A 22,549-nucleotide genomic window follows, 5' to 3' on the forward strand; every position below is an offset into this window, starting at 1 on the left:
CAAGCTGATCAGCGTACTATTGCTCATCATCGTGCCGAAATTCTTTTCAGGGACCAACTTCCGAGATTTAACCAACGCGACCTCCTAAAGCGTTATCATACCTTCTAGCGGTGTTGAGTTGTCACAACCGCCGAGATAGCTCCAGAAGACTTGCACCGCATGCTGCACAACCGCACACACAAGCTCAGTACTTCGTATTCACGCYCACGCGGCAAGCTGCAGGTCCAGTCTGCCGCAAATGTTGCATTCCCAAGCAGACTCGATGGAATTTGATGGGTTCCCCGGAGCAATCACCGATGGGTTGATCCACCATTGCATATTTTGCATGTGTTGCATGTTCCTGCTGATCATTCATGCTCTGCAGCCCATGCGCATCCATGTCGAAGACGCACRCGATCTATAAGCCGCTCCCAACAACTGCAGGCTGTGATTCGATGCTAATAAACGTCCGCTCGAAAGTAGTGAGTGAGCTTTACGCAATTGCGCATGACCACTTCCTTCGCGCAAGCAGCGCCAGTATCCATTCCTATATTGGATCGATACGAGCGCGCTCATTTATGGCTCTGATTCGCCTGGTAAGGACTTGTGATACGGACATTTCACCTTCATCGTCATGCCGTAGGAACTGCCGGTCGCAACTATGGATGAGGTGAAGATGAACTCGCTGTTTCACCAGCGGCGATCTCTCCTTCCTGTCATGACAGAGGGCATGCAAGGTCGGCTAGACGATTGTGAATTTGCTGAGGAAGACCAAAGCGTGAGGCCAGTGACGTCGTCCTTGGTTGCGGATCATTCCGACGATAAGTGAGTGAATGATATTCAACACCCTAATCTCTAGCGATTTTCTGGAGCACACGCATCCTCCGGTGACTTTCATCCAACATGCATCATCCTTCTCTTCTCTCACAATCTATTCCTGCCATCCTGCAAAACACACCCTCGTGTTCATAAAGMAGATCCTACCTCCCTTTCCCAACATCATCATCCTTCGAAAAATGATCACCCCGAGGTCCATCCTCCTCATTCAACATCAATGCTTTTCGTCATCCTTCTCCCACCACTTAATAGTCCAACAAAAACACCATGTCCGCAGAGAAACACAAGAATAGACTAATTCCTTCTCAATTAGTCAATCAGGCGTCCCAGGCGCGAATCCAACGCTCGGACTTGATACATCCCCCCAAAAACGGATTCATCAAATGATGAAGAAGGATGACATTTCCAAATTCCATCATGACGTAGACTGCATGTGATGGAAAATGAAGGATGAGTAGTCTCGGTCCGAAAATACGCAGACCTCTACATGTTCATCTCAATCTTTTTTGCGAACACGATCGGTGGCCGAGCGAGGAAGAAGCCTAGAAGTTGCCGGTAGGTGGGCGTTTGTTGTTTCAGGGCTATGCCACTTACGATGCGGCGCGAGCGTGCCATGAAGCAGTTCATCGTTGATTGAGATTGTTCATTCGTTTCACATAGTACATTAATAATCATTCGCCATCCATGATACGTATCTAAATAACGCACGAGATTTCCAATCTCAATACGATACACAACATTATCTCACTAAAGCTCTTCAAGCAATATTAGAGCTTCCTTACCCGTACTTTGAAGAGGGTTATAATAAGAATCAAGCAGTAAAGAAAAGCAAAGCAAAGCAAAACGCAATCCAACAGCAATTTTTGAATAATTTCCTTCGGGTTAGGGTTGGGGTAGTGGACCAAATCTTGTCATAACACAGACACAGACGACGACGACCATGATGAACACGCATATCATTTCATCAGATTCTCGATTTTGGGGAATTTCGAAGACGAATACAAAGGCTCTGTTGGATTACGCTTGCATTAATGAGTTGCGGAGTTATCTTGACGCTTTGAATCAAGCAGAAGCACTGCGCACGTATCGGTTAGCACAGGAAGATAATATGTAGGGACTATACTGGTCAACATCCGTTCGGTAAGCAGCGAGGTGACCTATATACTCGTTCACGAATTGACTGGCCCACGAAATACCATCGGGAGAGAAGAACGATGACCTCTGGGGGGGAGAGAGGAATTCCATCCCTCCCCAAGCATATTTCCCACACCACCACCATTATCTAACCTAGCCTATGAGCCTGATCACACGCTCATACACATAAACCTAAATAATCTCCATCTCCATCGCCACGACAATCATCACATCACCCGAAGAAATCATTGAGAAACATGCATTGTACAATCAGGTAGTATGATATATACGCTCTTTCCCTGATCCATCCAGTCCTGTCTACCTATCCTCTCTCTCACAATCAAACAAGACTCGCAATCATTTCGAAATTTTTAGACTCCTTCCAAACGCCTTTGGCTTCCGCTGCTTCTGTTTCATCGCCGCCAGTCCATGCCATGACAACAAGTACGAGAGAACAAACAACACACCCAACGCCTCGCTCAAGGTACCCCCATCAAAACCGCTCATACGAAAAGTCGTACTCCATTCACGTAACATCCCCCCCACAACTCATCCCTTTGTTCATACATCTCGACCTCACCCAATCAACCTCTCTTCTTCGGTTGACTCAAAGCATTCAATCGCTCCCGACTTATCGTCTTCGTCGTTCCAGCAGCAGCAGCACCTCCTCCAGACGCAGCAGCTCCCTTCTTGGCAACCCCAGCAGCTCCCTTCGTGGCAGTCTTCGCAGATGGTAGATTCTTGCTTCCCTTGGGTTTGACTCCCAAAGTACTCCTCTTCTTCTCCACCACATCTCCCTTCTTGACAGCAGCACCGTTCATCTTGACAGGACTAGGCACACTAGCCTTGACCCTCTTCTTCGGTCTCTCCTCCACTTCCTCGCCTTCATCCATCTCCGCATTCTCCTTATCACTCCCACCACCAATCACCTCCCCCTCAACAACAGCGTTGCGATCCTCAAAAYCATGCTTCCGCTTCTTGCTCCCCGTCAAAATCCCCGTAGGAACCATGCTCAACGACTCGCTCTCGATGAACCGGATGGTGTTTGCTCTCTTCTTTCCCGAGACATTGGCGGCATTAGGACTCTGAAACACCACCCCATGCTCATCGGCGCGGAAAGTGAAGTCTCCCGGTCCAGCAGTCTCCCTCCTCTTCTGAGGACTAGGACTCAACATACGGTCCGCCCTCTCCAAAGAAGGATAGTCGACCGTGGGAAGCATGCTGACGGTTCGCGCCTCGGACTTTCCGCCATTCCGATCGAAGATGCTGGTGGAAGGCTGGACATTCGGGGTCAGTGGAGTCTCCTCTCTACTGCTGTCCGAGTTCTTGGTGGAGCTGCTGAAATCGACACGTTTCCTCACACTCGCCACTTCAGTCTTGGAAGGCGTCTTCTTGGGAGGAGTAGCCATGTGTGTTCCCGCAGCGATCTTTGAAGGATCATCCGAATACAAACGCTGTGGAGAGCGCAAGATGGACTTCATGGGAGATTGACGGAGGAGATTGAAACGACCGAGGAGTTTGGTGGCGGTACTCTTGCCAGGAGTGTCTGATGATGCTGTTGTCGTGCTGAAAGGGTTGTTTGCGCCTGTCATGGGGATCTTGGAGGGAGATCTGGAGAGGAATGGGACTGGAGCAGTCTTTTGTTGTTGAGGTGAGTCAGTCTCACTCGTCTTCGGGWTCGAGGCTTTGACTGGAGATCTCGAGAGAAGAGGAGCAGGCTTCTCGTGGGGAGTACCATTACCAGCCGGGTCTACAAACCCGACAGTCTTCTTCAAGAAACCTGCCTTGGCGGGTGTGCGGGCAAGGTGAGGGTCCATCATTGATTTCGGCTTCTCACCGTTTGTCTTCTCCACCTCCGACTTGACGACATTTGGCTTTGAGAAGAATGAAGGCTTGGATGGTGAGCGGTGGAGAAGTGGGGTGTTGTGCTCTGATGGACGAATGGGCTGCTTGAGGGTGGATGCAGGTGGCGGTGGAGGAGGAGCAGCTTTGGCGGGTGTGAACTGCGGACCTGGGATCTTGCTCGTCTTTGTAGACTTGATGCTGGCCGCACGAGAGAGTGAGGATTGTGTGGGAGTGGTGAGATGCGACAGATCCGGGTAGGATGGCTGCTGCTTGGTGTGTGTCTGAGGGGTGGACGGACCATCCTTGGAAGCCGGACGAGTCGCCGAGACATCCTCATTGACGGCGCGCTTGACTCGCTTGGCTGGAGATGCCGACGCCGTCAAATCATGTGTGGAAGTCGTCCGCGGCAGAGCACTTGACTTGAACGACGGCGCCGGCTTGAACACATCCCTTGATGCGGGGCGTGAAGAAGGCGTGGCATCCAATTCGGCGCGAGACTGCAATTCGGCCTTGCTCTGACTCCGCTTGAGGGATTTCGTAGCAGAAGCAGCAGTCAATGTCGGCTTTACACGATTGGGATCCGCACGAAAAGCCGAAGGATGATTGACAATGGAGCCCATCTTCGCAAACTCCTTGTCGTGCACATCACCATATCTGCCGCCCGGCGTCGCCTTTTTCCGCCCCAAAATGTCATCAATGGATTGAATTCCCTCTCCATCGGCAATCATCTGCGCTTTAATCTTGGCCGCCTCCTCGCGCTTCTCATACATCAACCTCTTGGCGTCGGGGGACAATTCGAGGGAATGTTCCCTCCGAAAGGTGAATTCATAGCTGGGAGATGTGACGTCTTGCTCGAGATTGCGGTGGGTGGGAGTTCCCTGCATGGCGGCCAATCTGCTCGAAGCATTCTGTCGAGGAGCGGGTTCCGTCTGAGGGACGTTGATGTGCTGCATGTTGGAGAAGCCCAGATGACGCGCTTCATCGAGCGGTTTGGCGGTGGATTGATGGTGGAGTTGAGGATGCAYCTCTTTGGCGGTGGGTCGGATGGGAGTGCGGTGAGTCGGGGTGCGAGTGGCTTCATCCACCTCCATCATCAGCGACGGCGAGACGGATTGCGGGAATGCGCCCGGCATCATCTCATCGCTCTCCATGAGGGACGAGAGCTTGGCCGGGAGGGTTTTGGGGGTGCGAGTGGTCGTGGTAGGCGCATCGTGGGAGAGGGAGACGCGTTTGGGAGTGGTGGACCTGTCGCGCAGACGGGCGCTGGACCGACGTGCCATGTTGGAAAGACAGTCTCAGTGTCAGAGGGAGCGAGGTGAAGATGACGAGGGCAAGGTGATGTATGCAAGTCAGACGTTGGAACTTGGGCCGTCTGTTCTCTGCGTCTGCTCCGGGATGTTGGGAGGATGTGCCGTCAGATCGTCCCGGAGCACGCGAAGCTTGCCGCAGAAAACGGGTAAACATGTCCGTGCTCATCACCATTGGCAACCACTTAGTCAGCATTGAAGACGTCGACGATGATCGACCGACAGAAGAACGACATGGAAGTACATGTAGTCTCATTGTAGACTGTTGACAAAACGCTTCAATTGCTCAAAGTACCCAAGATCGTCACACACCCTCATCTATACCGCCATGCCATCATCACCCTAGAATCTACCATAATTTATCCAACTTCTTCAAATACTTATTCACATTCCCCTCCACCTTGCCCACCTTGCCCTCAGGTTTTGCCGTCGTGCTCGCCGGCTTGACATGCGAGCCCACCTCCGCCTCGGTAGGTCTATAAACCTGACTGTGCAAGTCGCCCTGATAGGCACCCATATTCCCAAATTCCCCTGCCTGAGGCGTCTGAGCTGCTGAATACGAGTAATGTCCATACCCGCCAATCGGAACGTTCTGCTGTTGTTGCTGTTGTTGTTGATGAGGAGGAGGAGGTCCAGGGAATCCAGGAGATTGCAACGGTGTAGAGTAAGCCGGAGGACTCGCTACCGTAGCGTATTGAGATTGCGGTTGACCAGGAGTATAGATTGCATGCTGCTGTGTAGGAGTCACAGATTGTCTCTGGAAAGACGTTTGCCCCGGAGGAGGGGACTGCGGTAGAGTACTCTGCGCCATGGGACCAAACGACGGTGCTCTGTGTTGGCCCTGCGGAGGAGGTGGAGGAACACTTCCCGAAAACGTCCTCGGGACGTTCTCCATAGACCCAGAAGTCTGAGGTGGTGGTCCAGGGAAACTCGTTTGCGAAGCTTGTCGTGGTTGATGTTGATATTGTTGCGGGGGTGGTCCGCTGAAATGAATCGGCTGAGACGTGTTTCCATACCCCATCCCAGACAGACCTCCGTATGAATGGTTCTGCGGCGGCGCACTATCATACTTGGCCACCATCCCCAATCCCGTCCCATTCTCATCAATAGGCGGCGGCGTCTTCTCCCTGAACACCACCGGTTCTGGCGCCGCGGGAGCAGCAGGATTGTACGCCATAGGCGCGGGGACAGGATTGGGAGAAGCACCACCTCCACTCGTCGCAGGCGTGGGAGGTCCAGGGAATGACTGCGCAGATACAGCGCTGGGAGCTCGAGGGGGGAAATGTGTTCCTACCGCTGTCTTTTCCAAGAGTTGTACGACTGGACTCATCGAATCCCGATGTTCGGAATGTGAAGGGGAAGCGAACCCTGAAGAGGCTGATGCAGGGGCGTGTTTGATGTCGAATTTATCCCCTCCTAGGATGTTCTTCAAATTGGAGAGGAAGGTCCCGGCGTCTTTCTCTGTCCAAAAGTAGATATCCACTGCATGCAGTTTGTATGAGTATTTCTGCTCATTTCGTGGATCCAAGGTAGGGAGGTGCCAGGTCGATTGATCTTGGACAGCTCCCGTGTTGATGAACAGCGTACACAATGTAGGTTGTAAGTAGCTATAAGCCACATTGGCAACATTCAGATATCCATGAAARGCATCCTGTTCCGCTGTGCCAGCATTGTTGGCAACTTCAAGTTTTGCTTGTCGGGCAGTGGAGTTGTAGAACAAGTAGACATAGGATCCGCGATCGAATCGATGGTGAGGAGGTTTCGAGGAAGGATCACTGAAGTAGTAATGGCAATCCGCAAATCTACTCATCCATCAGTCACCGATACCGCATCCTCTTTGCCAGACGAACAACTCACAGGGTGACCAACAACGTCTCCCCCACGCCAGCCGGCATCGTGACCGATCCTATCCCCTCTCCCTTTCTAATCGCCTCAGCTCCCTTCTCTGCCGTCTTAGTTCCCGTCTCCTTCTCCTCTCCAACCTACGCTGTCCTTCGACAACAGTCAAATAAGCTCGCGTACCTTCCTTGAAAGCTTCCAAGTATCCTTCCGTCAAGGTATAGGCGGCTTCGATGGTGAGCAACAATGCGAGAGATTTGACGGTGAATTCCAAGATGACGGAGAAGAGGAAATGGGAGAGGAAGAGCATCGAAGAGGGTCTGACACGGCCATTGCGTGAGATTTTGTAGGACCAAACAGCAGGAAGCTTGATCGCGATGATGCGGAGGGCTGGCGCTTACAAGTCCAATGAGACGAGGAGGTGGGGTGGGTGGGTGAGTGAGTGGGGGAAGGTTGGCCGAGGAGGACTTCATCCCTCTTCCCTCAAACGCCTTCTCCATTCCACTATGATACACCGGGCATCAATCGCAATGTGGCTGAGTAGAGAGCAAGAGACTTGCGTGTCTGAACACCGAGCTATAAGGATAGGAGGGCCTACAAAATATTGGGCCCACCAAGAAATCCCTCAGGCCAGTTTCACGGCGAGAAAGCCCACAACAACGACAAGGCCCCACGCACTGATCTCCCTCCCTCGGTTGCCTGTACCCGCAATCGCGGCATTCATGCATTGTCCCAGAGAGTTCGTCCACGAAGCATCTCCCATACGAAAACTCTTGATCGCATAAGGTACAGTATAGCAATCCCCTCCATCAGAAGAACTCTGACAACTCCATCCAATCCACGGAAGAATGGGATTCGGGAACTTTGAGCCGGGAGCACGATTGAGCTTACAGCCTAGGTCGTTGTAAGTCTGGAAGTACAGCGCTGCGTCTTCTCCACTTTGGTCTTCGGTCGTTGCATTGGATTGCGCATATCTGATCCGRGAGTAATTCGCCGTTGGGTCCCATGCTTGGATGTTGGACAGCGTGTACGACAAGGAATTGGCGGGGTAATTGTTCTCGGTGTTGTTTGGCGCGAAGAGTTCGTGGAGGTTATAGCAGATGTTTTCGCTACTATAAGGTACGCTTCCGGTGGAGAACGTGACAGACTCGGTATCAGGGCAGGCATTGGAGTCCTCATTAGCGATGGATCCCTCCTTGAAGAAGGAGACTGTGAGGTTTTGAATCGAAGGACTGTCAAGCATCGGGTGTTAGTAGTCCGCGAATCTCAGGTTTAGTGCTGATTGCCTACAGTTGAAGGAGTATGTCCTGGGCAATGCAGACCGCGCCGAGGAGGCCGACAACCAGTAGAACAGCGCGTGCCATATTGAATTCCGTCTGGATGAGAACAAGATAATCTACGAAGGACTAAAGATGGAGGATGGCTTTGAACACAATGAGAGGCTTTACGGCAGCTCAGACCATTGCACATTGTGGCACAGCGGTCTCTTTCATCATTGCACATACCCAAGCTCTTGTGCTCTTGGCAAATACCCCGGTCAACAATCCATCACACATCGCGGCTACCAAAAAGACCCGCGATGATCACGAATTGGGGAGGTGACCCACTTGCAACACTCAAGTCTTGGCAATGGCAGCAGCATCCGCATGGAGCAAGCTTGATGATCACGGCTGAAAGTCTTTGACGTGCAAGCTCAGATCCTCAACATCGGACTTACACATGCCACTTACTGTACTAAACACCTCGATTCCACCTCCTTGGRCACAAACATTTCCTAATGCCCCGTGAAGCACAGGTATCATCAGTAGTGGACACTGATCCACAGCGGAGCTCTGCAATCTATGGTTTGTTCGTCCCGATAATCGAGGCACAGCATTGCACGATCATCGATTGATTGATTGATTGTCGAGGCTATGGGGACACTCAGCTACGAGGAAGAGTCATCCCTATGATTGGCCAAGAAGTGTCAAGATTTGACAGCCAAGCTGCGGAAGCTCTCTACTTCTTGGAAACATCATGGGTCCCGCGATATTATCGGCAGCGGTGGCAGATTCATAGACATGGACCGTTGTGGGGAAAGGTTGGCCGAGGGCCGATCCCCACTCTGAAGGACGGCATGATTCCATTACTCCATTACTCTGATGATGATGAGGATGGTACATCTGGCCTCTCCACGTGATTGATTTCTCACGCCTACATCAGCGCCAAAAGACCAACCATCGCAACCCAAATCGGCCACCCATTTCGAACAACCATCCGACTCCCCGCGTTTCCATATACTCCAGCGTCCACACACTCTTCGTCACCTGCGCGGTTCGCACTCGACAACCACAGAAAACTCTTAATACGATACGGGACAGTATGACAGTCCCCTCCTGGGGAACTCTGACAACTCCATCGAATCCATGGATTCAAGGTCTCATTGACGTCCAGTCCTGGAATACCCTCCTCCACACAACCAAGCCCCGGGTAGGTCTGGAACATCCCCGCCGCGAGTTCTCCGCGTTGATCCTCGCTGCCGTTGGTCTGGGTATATCGGATCCGAGAGTAGTTTGCTGTGGGATCCCATGCTTGAGCGTTGGTGAGGGTATAGGACACGTTCGTAGGGATACTATAGCCGTCGCGTCCAATGTAGTTGTAAATACCACTGCTATTGAGGGTGTTGTTCGAGGCAAAAAGATCGGGGAGGTTGAAGCAGACGCTTCGACGTTCTATGGGTAAACTTCCGGTGGAAAAAGTTACGGGCTCAGTGCTAGGACAGGTGGTGGTATTCTCATTGTCGATGTTGCCTTCCGGGAAGAAGGACACGGTCAGGTTATAGCTGGAGGGACTGGAGGAGTTGCCATTAGCTAACTGCGAGGTTTAGGTGGAAGAGCATATTTACAGTTGATCGACTGTGACTATGTCGCTGCATATACAGTGAACGACTCCGATGAGGACAAGCAGAGTGCGAATCATGGTCAATCTGGTCTTGGAGCAAGCGTTGCGTTGTGTTGATCCGAATCTTCAGGCAGCGAATCGAGCATTCTTGTAAGCACACCCGCATCGAAATGCCACACGGTCGCTTTCATCATTGTACATATCCGTGCCATCTAAAATTCTTGGCRGATGTCTCGTATTGGCCGCATTGGCCGTTAGCGACGTATGTAGCCAATGAGGCCGGGTGTTGGCTTTGGGGAAAAATGAGTAGGATCTTCATCCTTGGATGGGGGGAATCCTTCGGTGGGTCATCTGATGCTCACTTCAGCTGGACAACGCAACGCAGGTTTGTGTGTGAATCCTTTCGGAGTGCAATTGTCGATCTGACAGCAGACGGGAGGATTGATCGATGGTCTACTTGTACTTCCTCCCAAATTATAGGTAGGTACGTTCTGGCAAGGAACATGCATGGCGTGGAGGTACTGGATGCTCCTTCTTCAGAGATTGGATCTATTCCAGAATTTGCGCTTCAGAGTCGATGACTTAGGGTGCCCAAGGTAATCTCTCTGAACAAACCTCATGTTGACAGCTTCGATGAGGAGGAAGAAACTGAGAGTTTTGAAACCGATCAAAGTGATGGCCATCTCAAAGGCGATTTCACTAATGATCCATGACCTCCTTTCGCATACCTTACCCTCCTACTGGTAAAGTACAGTAAGGTAGATACTTCCCGCACATCATCACTGGAAAGACCGGCAACCTAACTTACCTAGATTGAGGTTTGTCCCTGAGCTGCCCTCGAAATACCGAACTTGCCCCTTCCCTTTTCACGCTGTGATTGCGACTTCTATTCTCTTCCTTCTCCCCTTTGCTTGTAACTCTCCGTTTTCATCAACCACTCTACACCATTACGCTTCTACAACACACAATACCCTACAACACATAACACCCTACAACACATAAAACCCCACAACACACCTACCCTGATCCGACAGCATCTACATGACGATGGCCGCCGCCAGTGAATTCGAGAATTCGTTCGCGTACAACGAAGGTTCCAGTCAGCTCGAGTGGGCTTGTCGGCAACTATCATGCTATATCTCTGATGACTTTGAGACTATCGAGACGAAGCTCCGTGATACCATTTCGGAAACCCTAGGATATTACGGGGAGGACTCAGATACCGAGGATGACGAATTGCACGGTTGCTTTTTTGCTGCGCACGCCGGAGTGTTCACTGATGAAAGATCAGTCCTCCAAGTTGCCTTGCGGAAGATCATGATTGAGTTGCAAAGTGCGAAACGGCAAGCGCAATGGTGGAAAGCCACACACATCGCCGATGACAAGAGTCATTCCGATCGGAGGCTCACCATTAGTGACACAGCGGCACCTACGATCTCTAGCGCAAAGGTCGCTAAGGCACCAAGAAACTTCAGCCTGGAGGACCTGGACGACGCAAAGTTTCCTCGAAAGCTTGAAAGACTGATGACTAAGAAGGGGCCAGAACAGATTGCGAAGCTGGTCGCAAAGTTCGAGATAGAGCGTGGCGAACAAAAGTGGAGGTTGCAGAACGCGTACAGGGAGAGATTGAACAAGCAAAAGAGGATACTCGAAGCGGAGTATCATCAAGGACTGACTGCGCAGACGCAGAGCCTGGAACGAGAGTTTCAAAAGAGACTGGCGGGCCTGAAATGGAAGCGGTAGGATGGCGAAGTAGTAGCTACGCCAGTCGAGGAACAAGGAGATATCGACAAGATTGCAGCGACCGCAAGCTGCTCGTCTTCGGCGGTCGCTGCAGAGGCCGAATTGATGGAGGCAGAGGCCCATATGTCTTCCGTACGTGGCCATATGAGCCGTGTCAGTCTTCTGATGGAGCATGGGGTCAAGGACGCTATTTGTACTACATCTCAGGGTGAAAGTCGTGCTATGCGCCGGGATGGTACCAACATCCAAGAGAATACCGACAAATCTGTGCGCCCGGCCACTCGATATTCGGAAGGTATTATTGGACCACAAGGCACCCTCGCTCGTATGGAGCAGCAGACTGGTGAGATCGCAGCCATTTTGAGATTTCTTCAGCGTGATCAGAGCGGAAACTAGGCAGGAACTTCAGGTTTTTGCCAAGCGCGGAGATGAGGTAGCCTTGAAAGGTTGATACAGGATCGCGAAGTGGAGTCGAGACAAGTATAAGGGGCATCGATGGAAAGTGTGCAGGTGGAGCTTCACTTCGACAGTATGGGATAATCTGCTTTGCATGTATTGGGACAGCCGCAACCAATATGTCACTCATCACGCTCTATAATTTACACAAAATTCTCAGAGTCTGTCTATTTTCAACCAATCGGTATCCCTAGTGCAGAGAAATCACACCTGGACCCGTAGAAAGAATGCTCGCCACTCTACCAACGTAGCCGCGAGAAGCCCAAAAATCAGGAGCAACACCTATACTCCACCTCCCACTAAAGGCATTTAATTTTCATCTAGAGCGAGAGAAACGGGCAAGCTTTGGTCGTTAAGCGAGTTGTTCATCGTTGGAATCCTTTGGATCTACTTCCTCACACTTCAGCCTCTCCATCCTGAACGTTGCAAATCCCTGAAAAGAGGCTGATTGACCAAGGCGAAGAACCCCATCGTGGAGTTCACCACGCCGAGACTCTCCAAGTGCGGTGTGAAGTGTTGCTCTGGCTCAACGGAGCGACATCCCTATGATTATGTCGATTGGAACAGGATATGCGCAAAGCTTCTGTCAAGGTCTGATTAGGTATGAATTGTCTACATGTGAGAAGCTGGAGCAAAGGTGGAAATTTCCGATCCCAAATTCAACGGGGAGCCCGTGAGATGTATGCCCTGAATTTCGAAGCATCCCGAGTCTCCCGTCCCGTTCAAGGTTGCCTCTCTCAAAATGTTTGATTACAATGGAAGGGCCATTGTTAGTGTCAGGTAAAGTAGGTACACTTATCTCCCATTCGAAGACGAAGTCGCAACTGCCTATATCCGCTGATGTCTCCTTCTTCCATCGAACTGTTACTTCCACCCTGCTGCTCATTACAACATCCCTCAACAACACATCTTCAGCAACATGGCTACAATCGAGGACATTGATCGTGCGATTAATACATTCAATCCGGACGACCAGACTGCCTTTGTGATTATAGCGAAGAAGCTTCTCAGAAACAGTCTGTCACCAACATCCATCCCATCCGACCTCGAAGTGGTTCGAGAGTCCTTCGAGGCCTACGAGCGCAATACCAGGWTCCAGCTCGATCCTGAGGGCAAAGTCTGGCCGGGCCATCGCTATTATGCCTCGGTTCGGAATCAAGTGTAGGTCATGCTCGAAGGGCAGGGAGCATGTCTAGAGCCACATTTGCCAGTCAGAGAGGAATTCCGTGTCGTTTGCTGACAGTTTTTCCTAGATATGACGAATCCCAATCCATTCTTGCAGTCACCATGCTGCGAGTCAAGCTTGAGATTTTGAGAGGACTCATTGCGGCAGCGGCATGTGCTGCACCCCGAGACCTAGCAGCACCCCGAGACCGAGCTGCCAGCCGTCGGTCTGCATCCTTAGCAGCGAGTTTCAATCTTCAGCCAGACAAATCGCAATTCCTCCCGCTAGCGGCGACACAGAATCTTGGATGGGAAGATGGATTCGGGAGCAGAGGCCAGCATCCCATTCGCAAATCGTTCCGCGAAGAAGGGTCATTTTCGCTCGACAACCAGAAAATGAAGGACCCGTGTGCCGAGGTTACCGAGCGGGAGGAACAACACTGGAAGGACCTGGACAGTCGCAGGAACGAAATGTTCCGTGATTTAGCAGAGGAAAGGAAAGAAAAATGCAAAACATCTCAGACCAACCGGTGCCACCAGCTCTCAGTGACCCATGCGGCGAGACTGGAGCGGCGGTGTCGCGAGATTGAAGCTCAAGCGCGCAAAAAGCACGGACAGATGATTGAAGAGTATGAAGAGAGGTTGCAGTTGCGCGAGTTTCTTGAGACGCAGGAGCGGTGGCGATCATTTCAGGCGCGTTTGATGAAATTGCAGAATGGTCATAAGGAGACGGTGTTTGAGGCATTTCTCAACGATCCAGTTTGAAGTGGAAGCATCCCGTCTCCAAGAGGACCTGGTGGAAGGAATGTATGGTATGGTGTGGTATGGTATGGTACGGGGGGGTTTTTTTTTGAAGCTTTCATTCGTCCGCTGCTTCTGGATGGAGAGTATTGAAGTAACTCGTTGATGTCAGTGGCTCATTGAAGAGGAGAATGGTACCAAGCTATTGATGATGCCGTTGTCGTGATGTGAAGGAGGTAAAGTGAGCAAGATGTCGGCCAGCTTCCATGATCGAGTGCGGCAGGTCTGCCGACCGCCTCGCCCCCGACAATTTGTAGTCCACAGCATCCATATCATCATCACCGACATTGATTGAGGGGAGGATCGTCGAGGAGCGCATCGCATTGCAGGACCATCACATGGAAATCGGAGTGGAATCTCTAAATCAAGGATACACCTACTCCAGACACGACCAGTCGGACTGAAGCAACCTCCTCCCTCAAGCATCATGTCCCTCGTCAACCTGGCCAATGTCTGCTCGCATCTCCAGAATGCATCACTTGCACGCCTCGGTCTGACCTCAATCCCCTACACGAGATGGCATCTATCCCTGGCCATTCTCCTCCAACGACAGGGCTTCCTCTCCCACGTCAAACTCGGGGGAGCATCGCCTCCTTCATCATGCTTCGCGCCAGGCCTTCGCGATGACCACCACGTTACCAACCACCCGCATGGCACTGCAGGCAGAGATCAACACAGTCCTGAAGCGGCCTTGGCGCTGGTGGTCAGAGAGGGATTGAACAGGGCGCAATTGCAGAATCTGGGATTCATGCCCGATGCGGTGGAATTTGCGGAGCAACACAGTCGACGCAGTTTGGAGGATCTAGAGGCGCAAGGCTGGCCGCAACAGATTGTGCGCTTCATCGCGGATGTGCGGGCGCAGATGGATGTGTTGGCCGRGGAGCGGACATTTGAATTCGAGAGGAGGAAGGAGTATCTGCAGCGACAAGAGGGGCAGGAGGAGGAACTGAGGGAATTGATTGAGAGTGATGAGAGCAGTCCCGAGCTGAGGAGGCAGGTGGTCGAGGAGCAAGTGCTTGGACAGCTTTCCGTCGAAGAGCGGAGTATCTACACACAGTTTGGCCACCTTCGATTGGAGGACCTGCGCCAAACACGCTTCGACTTTGACACCATCGCCATCATCGCAGGCCGCCATGCTCTCCGCACCGAACTCGACATTCGGCAAAAGGGCATCACCATTTCCGCCATGGGACTTGAAATCCCCAACCAATCCGTCACGCTGCCAGTAAAGGCCTTTGCAGATCCGAAGATGCTCGAAGCAGAGGGCGTTGTTACCCAAGAAAACCGCGCATCGCGCCGTCTATGGCTGGGATTGAAGTACTACGAGAGCAGACCGGTATTGACCAAGGCCAAGATGATCAGTAAGCCAACGAAGCGCATCATGCTGAATAGCCGGGATCTCGGACGTGTTGTGAGAGGCCGCCAAGCAGGTGAAGTGAAGCCGTTGACGCAGATTGGCGAGATTATGGCTGTCAGCACCGACAAGGGAATTATGGAGGCGAGGGAGTGTGCAGAGAGGAAAATTGGAGGGATGCCGCTGGCAAGGTTTTGGTGATGATCTCGCCCATTCACCCTGTACATTACTGCAATACTAACATTGGCAACAATGGAACACCTGCCGGCCGTGTTGCTTTTTCATGGTTGTTCCTTCTATCCACCACAGATGACGGGAGGAAGCGACGAACGCGGAACATGAGAGGAATTTGCAAGTCAGTGTCAGATGCCTTCCCGAAGCGGAACCACGGTTCACATTTTCTTTTCCGCACTCTCCCAGTCATCAGCTTCACTTATTCGGCATTCTCATTCACTCAACACCAGCACGAGCCCTTCACACCCGGGCCGCGTACACTTCCGCGCAGGCTTCCGCTACAATAAATAACAACCACATACACCACCGACACTAACATTAACACCGATCATCCATGTACATCACAATAACCTACCTGCACCAGTCGAGCGATATCCAGATCACACCTCCACGCGCGTCGAATAATAGGGATTTTCACTCCTCGCGCGTGCCACTCGACAAAATCCTACATCAAGCTTGCAGCCTCTCCAACTCCACAGATGGCTCATCAAGCAGTCCGCAGACAGTCCACCAAACTCAAGATCGAGAACCACAAAATTAGGTTCCACTACCTCGAGACCAAGAACTCCACTACGTTCGACGCAGCCGACTTCGWCCAACCCGGCGCACTCCGTCGATATCGGAACGCAAAGGGTGCCTTTCGCTTGTCCTGGAAGATTCTTGTCGAGAAGCTTGGAGAGGAATGCGGCTTTGACAAAGACAAACATGTGCTGGCGTATTCTGGCACGCGCCACCCAAAGTATGCCATGAAGACATATGCTGCGAAAGCGGTGAGCAACGAAAAGAGMTTTAATGCTGCTTTTAGGGAGCAAATTGAGTGGTTCAAGGCGTCGGAGGGAGGTGGATACGTCGTCTTTTGGGCGTTGCGGAAGCGGGATTTGGAGTTGCGGGAGGAGAATCTCGAGGACACGGAGATGGAAGTCACGAGAGAGGCCTTTCTTAAGGAGGCCGGGACGGATGTCAGCGATGAGGATGGCCGTCCTTCTCAGAGATTGAGGGAAGTGGTGGGGACGTGGAGCGAGGGAGTTGCCGAGTATCCCGAGTGCGAAGACCAAAGAGTGGATGACACGGGATGAGATGTCTGGATGTCGACGACCATAGAAGTGAATTTCCTACGATACTACTCTCTTGAGTCCCAGTAAAAGTTCCACTCGTGACCGTCCTTTGCTGCTGCAACCGCAGCTCGGAGATCACTACCCATGGCTTCCGGTCCACTTCCCACAATCTCTGCCAAACCACCAACATTTCCCACCCTCTCCTGAAAGTTTGCCAGAAGCTCCGCGACGGAGGGATGGTGGTCTCTCAGAAAGTTTATGCTGAAGCGAGGATGTCGGATGGTGAGGAGGTCCTCYAGCAGATCGGTGGTGGAAGTTGGTGATGAAATACTACTCTCCACTTCTTCATCTCTTGACTTTCCCTTTTCTTTTTCCGACATGCTCTCCCGACTGACGTAGATACTTATCCGCAATCCAGATGCCTGATCCAGCAATCGTTTCAACTGTGCAAGCTCCTCGCCCAACCAAAGAAGATCCTCGCATTTCCTCACAACCCACACGAAATCCATCACAGCCCTCTTGTTCACAAACTGCTGTATCGCCTCGAAGATAATCGGTAGAGTAAACGTGACGCCCGTCCCGCCCGCGATGGCGAGAACATGCTGACATTCATACGTCGGGAATCCATGTCCATAGGGTCCGGTAAGGATTGTGTTCACAGTACTCCCATTCCCCAATTCCGCCAATTTCTTCGTCTGTCCATCCCTCACTCTCAACAAATACGTATGATGMTGCATCCTCTGATTCACCTCCGGCGCACTCGCCACTGTAAAAGGATGATTCTGCCAAAGACTCAATCCCGGAAATGTAAGATAGAAATGCTGTCCGGCTTCCCAAGCTCTCTTGTGTTCGAAATCAAAGTCCAATCTCACGACCTTGCCACCATCTTCATCGGATAGGATTTTCATCTCTGCTTGAGCGGAGTGGAAGCCGCYGGAATGTCGCTTTCCATGGAGGTGAAGGTATGCTGTTCTTCCATATCGCACCATTTGATCGAAGACGATGAGAGCGAGAGAAGGGACCATCCAACACCATAGTTTATCCCAGTGGCCCCAACACGCTCCGATATATAGCACCGCGGAAACCCAATGCGCGGCTTTGAAGAATTCATATCCAGTCTTGCGAATTGCCCACTGCGTGCTGAAAACCGTGAGGAACGTGATGAGGAACATGGCCACGACTCCGAAAACCACATATTGCTGCGCCATGAAATTCTTGTAAATGTCCGGTTGCGGTTGATAGAATTTCCCCTCGACGAGCGTCCAGGCGAGAGTGTGGAGGAAACTTTGGACGAAGATGATGCGGCCTAGCCAGCGGTGGATGAAGTTGAAATGTTGRTAGGGGATTCCTGTGAGGAGGGAGAGGAGACTTTCTCGCTGGCAGAGGAGGAGGGAGAAGGGGGTCAAGGCGTATGCTAGGGCTCCTATGCGGTCGGACCAGCCTCCGAGGCCTGTGCGGGTGTTGTGGAGGAGGGGCGAGCCGGATATTGGGGTGAGCCAGGTGCGGTAGGTTATGCCGACGAGGGAGAAAATCAAGAGGTAGATTGTGATGGCGGAGAGGATTGCGAGTTGGAGGCGGGAGACTCGGCCGAAGAGGGAGCGGAAGGGGGCGTCTGGGAGGAAATGGCGTCTCCATGGGGAGGCTTTTTGTAGGAGTTGGGAGAGGAGGCTGCTGGGTCCATGGGAAGGGGGTTCTGTTCGCCAGATTCGACAGAGGAACCAGATGAGGAGGACTCCCAGAATGACACCCCAGAGGATGAAAGTGTAGAGCATGGAGGTGACGTGCATGCCGTAGACGGCGTCGAGATATTCGCAGGTTCCGACATCTTTGGTGCAGGGGAGTGTGCGGGATGCGTAGCCCCAGTAGTAGGTGTTGGCTTGGGAGTGGTCTTGAATGTGCCGTTTGTCGACGAGGGCGATGTTGTTGTTTGTGTTCATGGTGGGGAGATGTATCGCTGTTGCGTTGGGTGCCTCGGGGAAGTGGCGAAGAGGAGAGGTGAGGTCAGGACATGGAGATTGCAAGGAAATGGAAGGTGTTGAATGCGTGCGTGAGTGAACGTGGACTGTGAAATTTCAAGGCRAGCATTTCCCTACCTGATGCTCTGGCGAAAAGCTACATTGGCCGTGATGGGCGTGGTCATCGCGTGCTGAGGCGTGGTTTTGTGGAAACTTGCTCATTGCTAGACATGGCCCGGGCTGGGCTTGGCGGTCGACGGCTTTGGAGGTGAAAGATGCCGACGTGAGGATGTCGCGTTCATCGGCATGGTTGCTTCTGTGATACGAAAATCGTTCAACAGATCACGACTTCAACCTGCGAGTAATCACATCGAACTGTTCATGGAAATGTCAGACGGACATGCGTAGCGATGAAGGTGAACAAGATACCTACCTACTCGTGCACCGCGGCCCCGGCCGGCAAAAGCTCGGTGGAAATATCACAGTTTGATATACTATCTCAAGGCGCTGGCCAAGAAATCATGCAGCTCAATCCCGCGTGGCACAAGTCAGTCTTCCTCAGATCCTACTTGATACCACGAATAGTACTAACTATTCTCTAAAGTTGGCTAGCGCGTGAGACTTTTAAACCTGTTCTCAGGTAGTCATCTCAAGGTTGAGAGTTCGAGCGTGAGTAACGTGCAACGAACTTCTTACCCAACCGCCCCTAACATGAAACAGCTCTCCGCGGGAGTATACTGAAATGTATGTCAAGATCACCCTTGTCCCGGTGTTGTAGTAGGAGGTTCGAATCCTTCTGCGCAGCACATCTTTTTTTGTTTTTGTCATTTTAAACTACCTAGGTACTATCTCGCACCATTTCGACTGTACTTGTCCTTCCAATCATCAGCTACCTGCAACTTACTACGAGATTGTATTAGCTATCAAGATCCTGCCAGCAGCTGTCATTTTTCCTCTTTTTGCGTCCATCGCTACAGCCATGTTGCAAACGTCACTCTATTCACATGACAGTAACGCCAGCTACTCAAAGTCGACTCACTGTTGCGAATGTATTCCTAACTTGCTTGTAGTTGCCATCTCACTTGCAACTTTTCTATTGTTTTGATCCTCACGATTTCGCGGACAGTGCTATAGCATTTTTTTTGGAATATACCTGTAGTTTACGACAACGAACTTAGCACAAACATGGAGGTATCATTCTGGCTGTATGACAAGACCTATGCAGGTACAACTTGTACTGTATACTATTGTCTCAAACGGGTTCTTCGAGGTCCTTCAATCTAGACCCTGCTTGTTCTTMATAACGGTAGTAGCTGCGAGAAACGTGGCCAACTGATCCTGTATTTGCAAACATTGTGCTAGCATTTCTACGACAATTTCTCGAATATAGCAGGGCTGTGATATGCAGAACAAACATGTCCCCCCACACCGGATCCCAACACATTAAGACGCCAGACCTTTGCTTGAGACGCCGCAATCAGTTCCTTGCCTCGCATATACTCCTCTCTCGTTCTGGAAACTACACTGAGTTCGAGCGGAAGTGGCATCTCTCACACAGTTGGGGACGTTCCTAACACTGCATGGCTCTCTATAAGGATTCTGACAGTTCAAATCATACCTTCTCTACAATTCTTTTCTTTTTGCCAAATCCTATAGCTTCGTACCCTATCTCCGCATGTAGTATTACATCTTATCTACGAGCATCATGTCTTCCTGTATTCATTCCGTATATAGAAGGTTCCAAGGCAAGGCATCGATCAACATCCATGAAATTTGCCCCTTTACATTCATTCACTTGAAATTTGCCAAGTTTATCTTAGCTCCTGCTTCTGGGTGAGGATCTTATTTCGGCGTCATCAATTTTATTCGGCATGTATATTCCATCGCTATTGACGACGCATTAAATGTTCAAGAGTTCTTTAAAATATCAATGCGACGTCGAGAGCCAAAGGTTTCAAGGTATTGCTGCATTTGAGCCGTGGTTGCATCCAACATGCGTATATCTCAGTGTATCTTAAAGGAAAACACTGCTGCTGAGATATGAGCGCATCTCTGTGAGAGGTTGAATTTTGAAAACCGATCGCAACGACAACTCCTTTGACCATCAACCGACGTTTTGACTACTTGAACTATTGCAAGAATAAGAGTGTCTCCCCTTCCAACACTGCCGACGATGTTCTTCTCAGGGAATTCCAAACGAATTTGAGAGCTAGTATGAGCTGTGTTCCCATTGGAGCGGACTCCGCACGTGGAGCGTATCATATGACAACCGAGGACAACGACTGGGTGGTGCTATGCTCCTGGTCTGTAGAAGCTTGGAATTGCTAGTGTGCGTGGATCTTGGAACTCGCCATGGTGTTTGTTGGCTTTCCATTACATGATCAGCCTACAGACGAGTGCTAACATTGGATGTCACGAGTCTGTTCACCACCTTCTTGTATACAACGCACACAACGACACGCAAATCCCCACACCTCCTCCAACCTGCCCTGCCGTTCCGCAAAGCTCAGACCTTCTTCATCACCGCCAAGGTACGAGATGCAACATTCATCCCCAGCGGCAATGTCAACAGCAGCACGAAACTCCCACGACCTTCCCTCCCTTCGCTTCTTCAGATTAGGCTTGCAGGAGTGATTGAAGTAGCTCGCACAAGGATACACGCCATATCCCMTGTATTCCTCGCTATCTTCGCCGCCACCACGAATGCCGAAAGCATTGTGATTGTCTGCTTGGACCATGATCTGKCAAAGTTGCGGGGTTAGGACGGAGAGCAGTTCGATTGGGAGTATAGACACGAGTTGAAGAAAACTGTGACATCCCTTGCGAAGGTCATTTTCATTTCGATATGGCGTATCGTCCTTGGCAAGGCACATGACGTCTTCCACCATGGCGGATTTCTTGTGAAACAGGAGCGCTCCGTTCAGGAAGTATGAAAGCATGTTGGCGTCCACATTCTTTCCGATTTTCTGCTGGATGGCGGCTGCGCGTTTCCGGCTCGCTTTCGTTACTTGGCCGGAATCCACGGGAGATCTGCTTTCTTGCAGTATTCTTGCATCCATCTCAGCATCATGCCATGCAGTTTTGATGGCGTTTTGATCTGGTTTGGGTTCGTCGGCCATTAGGTCATCAGTATTTGTGCCTTTGCCTTTGGCACGGACGAAGGAGGCCAAGAGTCGCCATGATTTCACGCCGAGCTCCCCTTGCTCTTCCACCCACCGCGACTGACATGTTGACGAGCAAAAGGCTTTTGCACTTTCGCCGTCCTTGATTGGTAGCGTCCGTCCACGGTCCCATAGAAAGCAGAAGCCGCAAGTTTCTGTTCTGTACTGCCGGAAAATCACATGAAAGGCCGGCGGACCACTTTGAAGAATCAGAACATCAGCTGGGATGGCACATCTGGCCATGACACCGCGTCCGGCATTGGGAATCTCCTGAACCTCGAAGAGTGAGGAAAGTGGAGGAGTCATGCTCACAGGCCGGCATGCAAGGACTTTAGAGAAAGGATGGTTTGGATATTGATGGGATTTGATTCAGCCTTTTCATTTCGCTTGCAGCCGCGCTAGAATATTGTGCCCAAGGAAGAACCTAGGTACTTTACTTTACCTCGTGCTTCGACGCCATCACATTCGAACATCACCACAACATCACCCGAGCTGTGCAGAAGCATCAATGATCGGGCGCGACCAGAGATTGCGAGTGGATCCGGCGCCTTCCACGTCTATTCTTCTGTCTCTCGGCGCCCGTCGCTACTTTTGGAAGTGACAGGGCGACATTGCCCCATCCGCAGAAAGACGCGTGTTGCAAATGACATGAACAACAGAAAACGATGCCGTCGGATCCGAACGATGGCTACACCAGCTATGCGGAGCATGCGCCGACGTGTGCTGGCCTATATTAGAGGTCACCCCAGTTCGCACATGCCCGAAATGGTCCACATACCATACCGTACGCGAGGGTCGTGGAATG

At 51.3% G+C, this 22,549-nt stretch overlaps 10 protein-coding genes; 4 read left to right on the top strand and 6 right to left on the bottom strand.

Annotated features, from left to right (window-relative positions):
* Nucleotides 1–2,534: 2,534 nt before the first annotated feature.
* Nucleotides 2,535–5,075, bottom strand: RCC_08187 (uncharacterized protein; the record flags this gene model as incomplete). Its single annotated transcript, XM_023773439.1, has 1 exon — nt 2,535–5,075. The coding sequence occupies one exon, from the start codon at nt 5,073–5,075 to the stop codon at nt 2,535–2,537; it is 2,541 nt and encodes an 846-aa protein (XP_023629207.1).
* Nucleotides 5,076–5,451: 376 nt separating this feature from the next.
* On the bottom strand, nt 5,452–6,997 carry RCC_08188 (uncharacterized protein; the record flags this gene model as incomplete). XM_023773440.1 has 2 exons in its annotated part: nt 5,452–6,904; nt 6,960–6,997. 2 exons carry the CDS (start codon nt 6,995–6,997, stop codon nt 5,452–5,454), a joined length of 1,491 nt encoding a protein of 496 aa, XP_023629208.1.
* A 569-nt stretch (nt 6,998–7,566) lies between these two features.
* On the bottom strand, nt 7,567–8,305 carry RCC_08189 (uncharacterized protein; the record flags this gene model as incomplete). XM_023773441.1 has 2 exons in its annotated part: nt 7,567–8,173; nt 8,232–8,305. The coding sequence occupies 2 exons, from the start codon at nt 8,303–8,305 to the stop codon at nt 7,567–7,569; spliced, it is 681 nt and encodes a 226-aa protein (XP_023629209.1).
* An 829-nt stretch (nt 8,306–9,134) lies between these two features.
* RCC_08190 (uncharacterized protein) lies at nt 9,135–9,899 on the bottom strand (the record flags this gene model as incomplete). XM_023773442.1 has 2 exons in its annotated part: nt 9,135–9,771; nt 9,826–9,899. 2 exons carry the CDS (start codon nt 9,897–9,899, stop codon nt 9,135–9,137), a joined length of 711 nt encoding a protein of 236 aa, XP_023629210.1.
* Nucleotides 9,900–10,868: 969 nt separating this feature from the next.
* Nucleotides 10,869–11,564, top strand: RCC_08191 (uncharacterized protein; the record flags this gene model as incomplete). Its single annotated transcript, XM_023773443.1, has 1 exon — nt 10,869–11,564. The coding sequence occupies one exon, from the start codon at nt 10,869–10,871 to the stop codon at nt 11,562–11,564; it is 696 nt and encodes a 231-aa protein (XP_023629211.1).
* Nucleotides 11,565–12,939: 1,375 nt separating this feature from the next.
* RCC_08192 (uncharacterized protein) lies at nt 12,940–13,949 on the top strand (the record flags this gene model as incomplete). XM_023773444.1 has 2 exons in its annotated part: nt 12,940–13,181; nt 13,274–13,949. 2 exons carry the CDS (start codon nt 12,940–12,942, stop codon nt 13,947–13,949), a joined length of 918 nt encoding a protein of 305 aa, XP_023629212.1.
* A 463-nt stretch (nt 13,950–14,412) lies between these two features.
* Nucleotides 14,413–15,540, top strand: RCC_08193 (uncharacterized protein; the record flags this gene model as incomplete). Its single annotated transcript, XM_023773445.1, has 1 exon — nt 14,413–15,540. The coding sequence occupies one exon, from the start codon at nt 14,413–14,415 to the stop codon at nt 15,538–15,540; it is 1,128 nt and encodes a 375-aa protein (XP_023629213.1).
* Nucleotides 15,541–16,052: 512 nt separating this feature from the next.
* RCC_08194 (uncharacterized protein) lies at nt 16,053–16,649 on the top strand (the record flags this gene model as incomplete). Its single annotated transcript, XM_023773446.1, has 1 exon — nt 16,053–16,649. The coding sequence occupies one exon, from the start codon at nt 16,053–16,055 to the stop codon at nt 16,647–16,649; it is 597 nt and encodes a 198-aa protein (XP_023629214.1).
* Nucleotides 16,650–16,693: 44 nt separating this feature from the next.
* On the bottom strand, nt 16,694–18,565 carry RCC_08195 (related to ferric reductase FRE2 precursor; the record flags this gene model as incomplete). The annotated part of the gene is made up of 1 exon (XM_023773447.1): nt 16,694–18,565. The coding sequence occupies one exon, from the start codon at nt 18,563–18,565 to the stop codon at nt 16,694–16,696; it is 1,872 nt and encodes a 623-aa protein (XP_023629215.1).
* A 2,417-nt stretch (nt 18,566–20,982) lies between these two features.
* On the bottom strand, nt 20,983–22,050 carry RCC_08196 (uncharacterized protein; the record flags this gene model as incomplete). Its single annotated transcript, XM_023773448.1, has 1 exon — nt 20,983–22,050. The coding sequence occupies one exon, from the start codon at nt 22,048–22,050 to the stop codon at nt 20,983–20,985; it is 1,068 nt and encodes a 355-aa protein (XP_023629216.1).
* Between the last annotated feature and the right edge of the window lie 499 nt (nt 22,051–22,549).

Source organism: Ramularia collo-cygni (assembly GCF_900074925.1).
Source record: "Ramularia collo-cygni strain URUG2 genome assembly, contig: RCC_scaffold13, whole genome shotgun sequence".
Classification (NCBI taxonomy): Eukaryota; Fungi; Ascomycota; class Dothideomycetes; order Mycosphaerellales; family Mycosphaerellaceae; genus Ramularia; species Ramularia collo-cygni.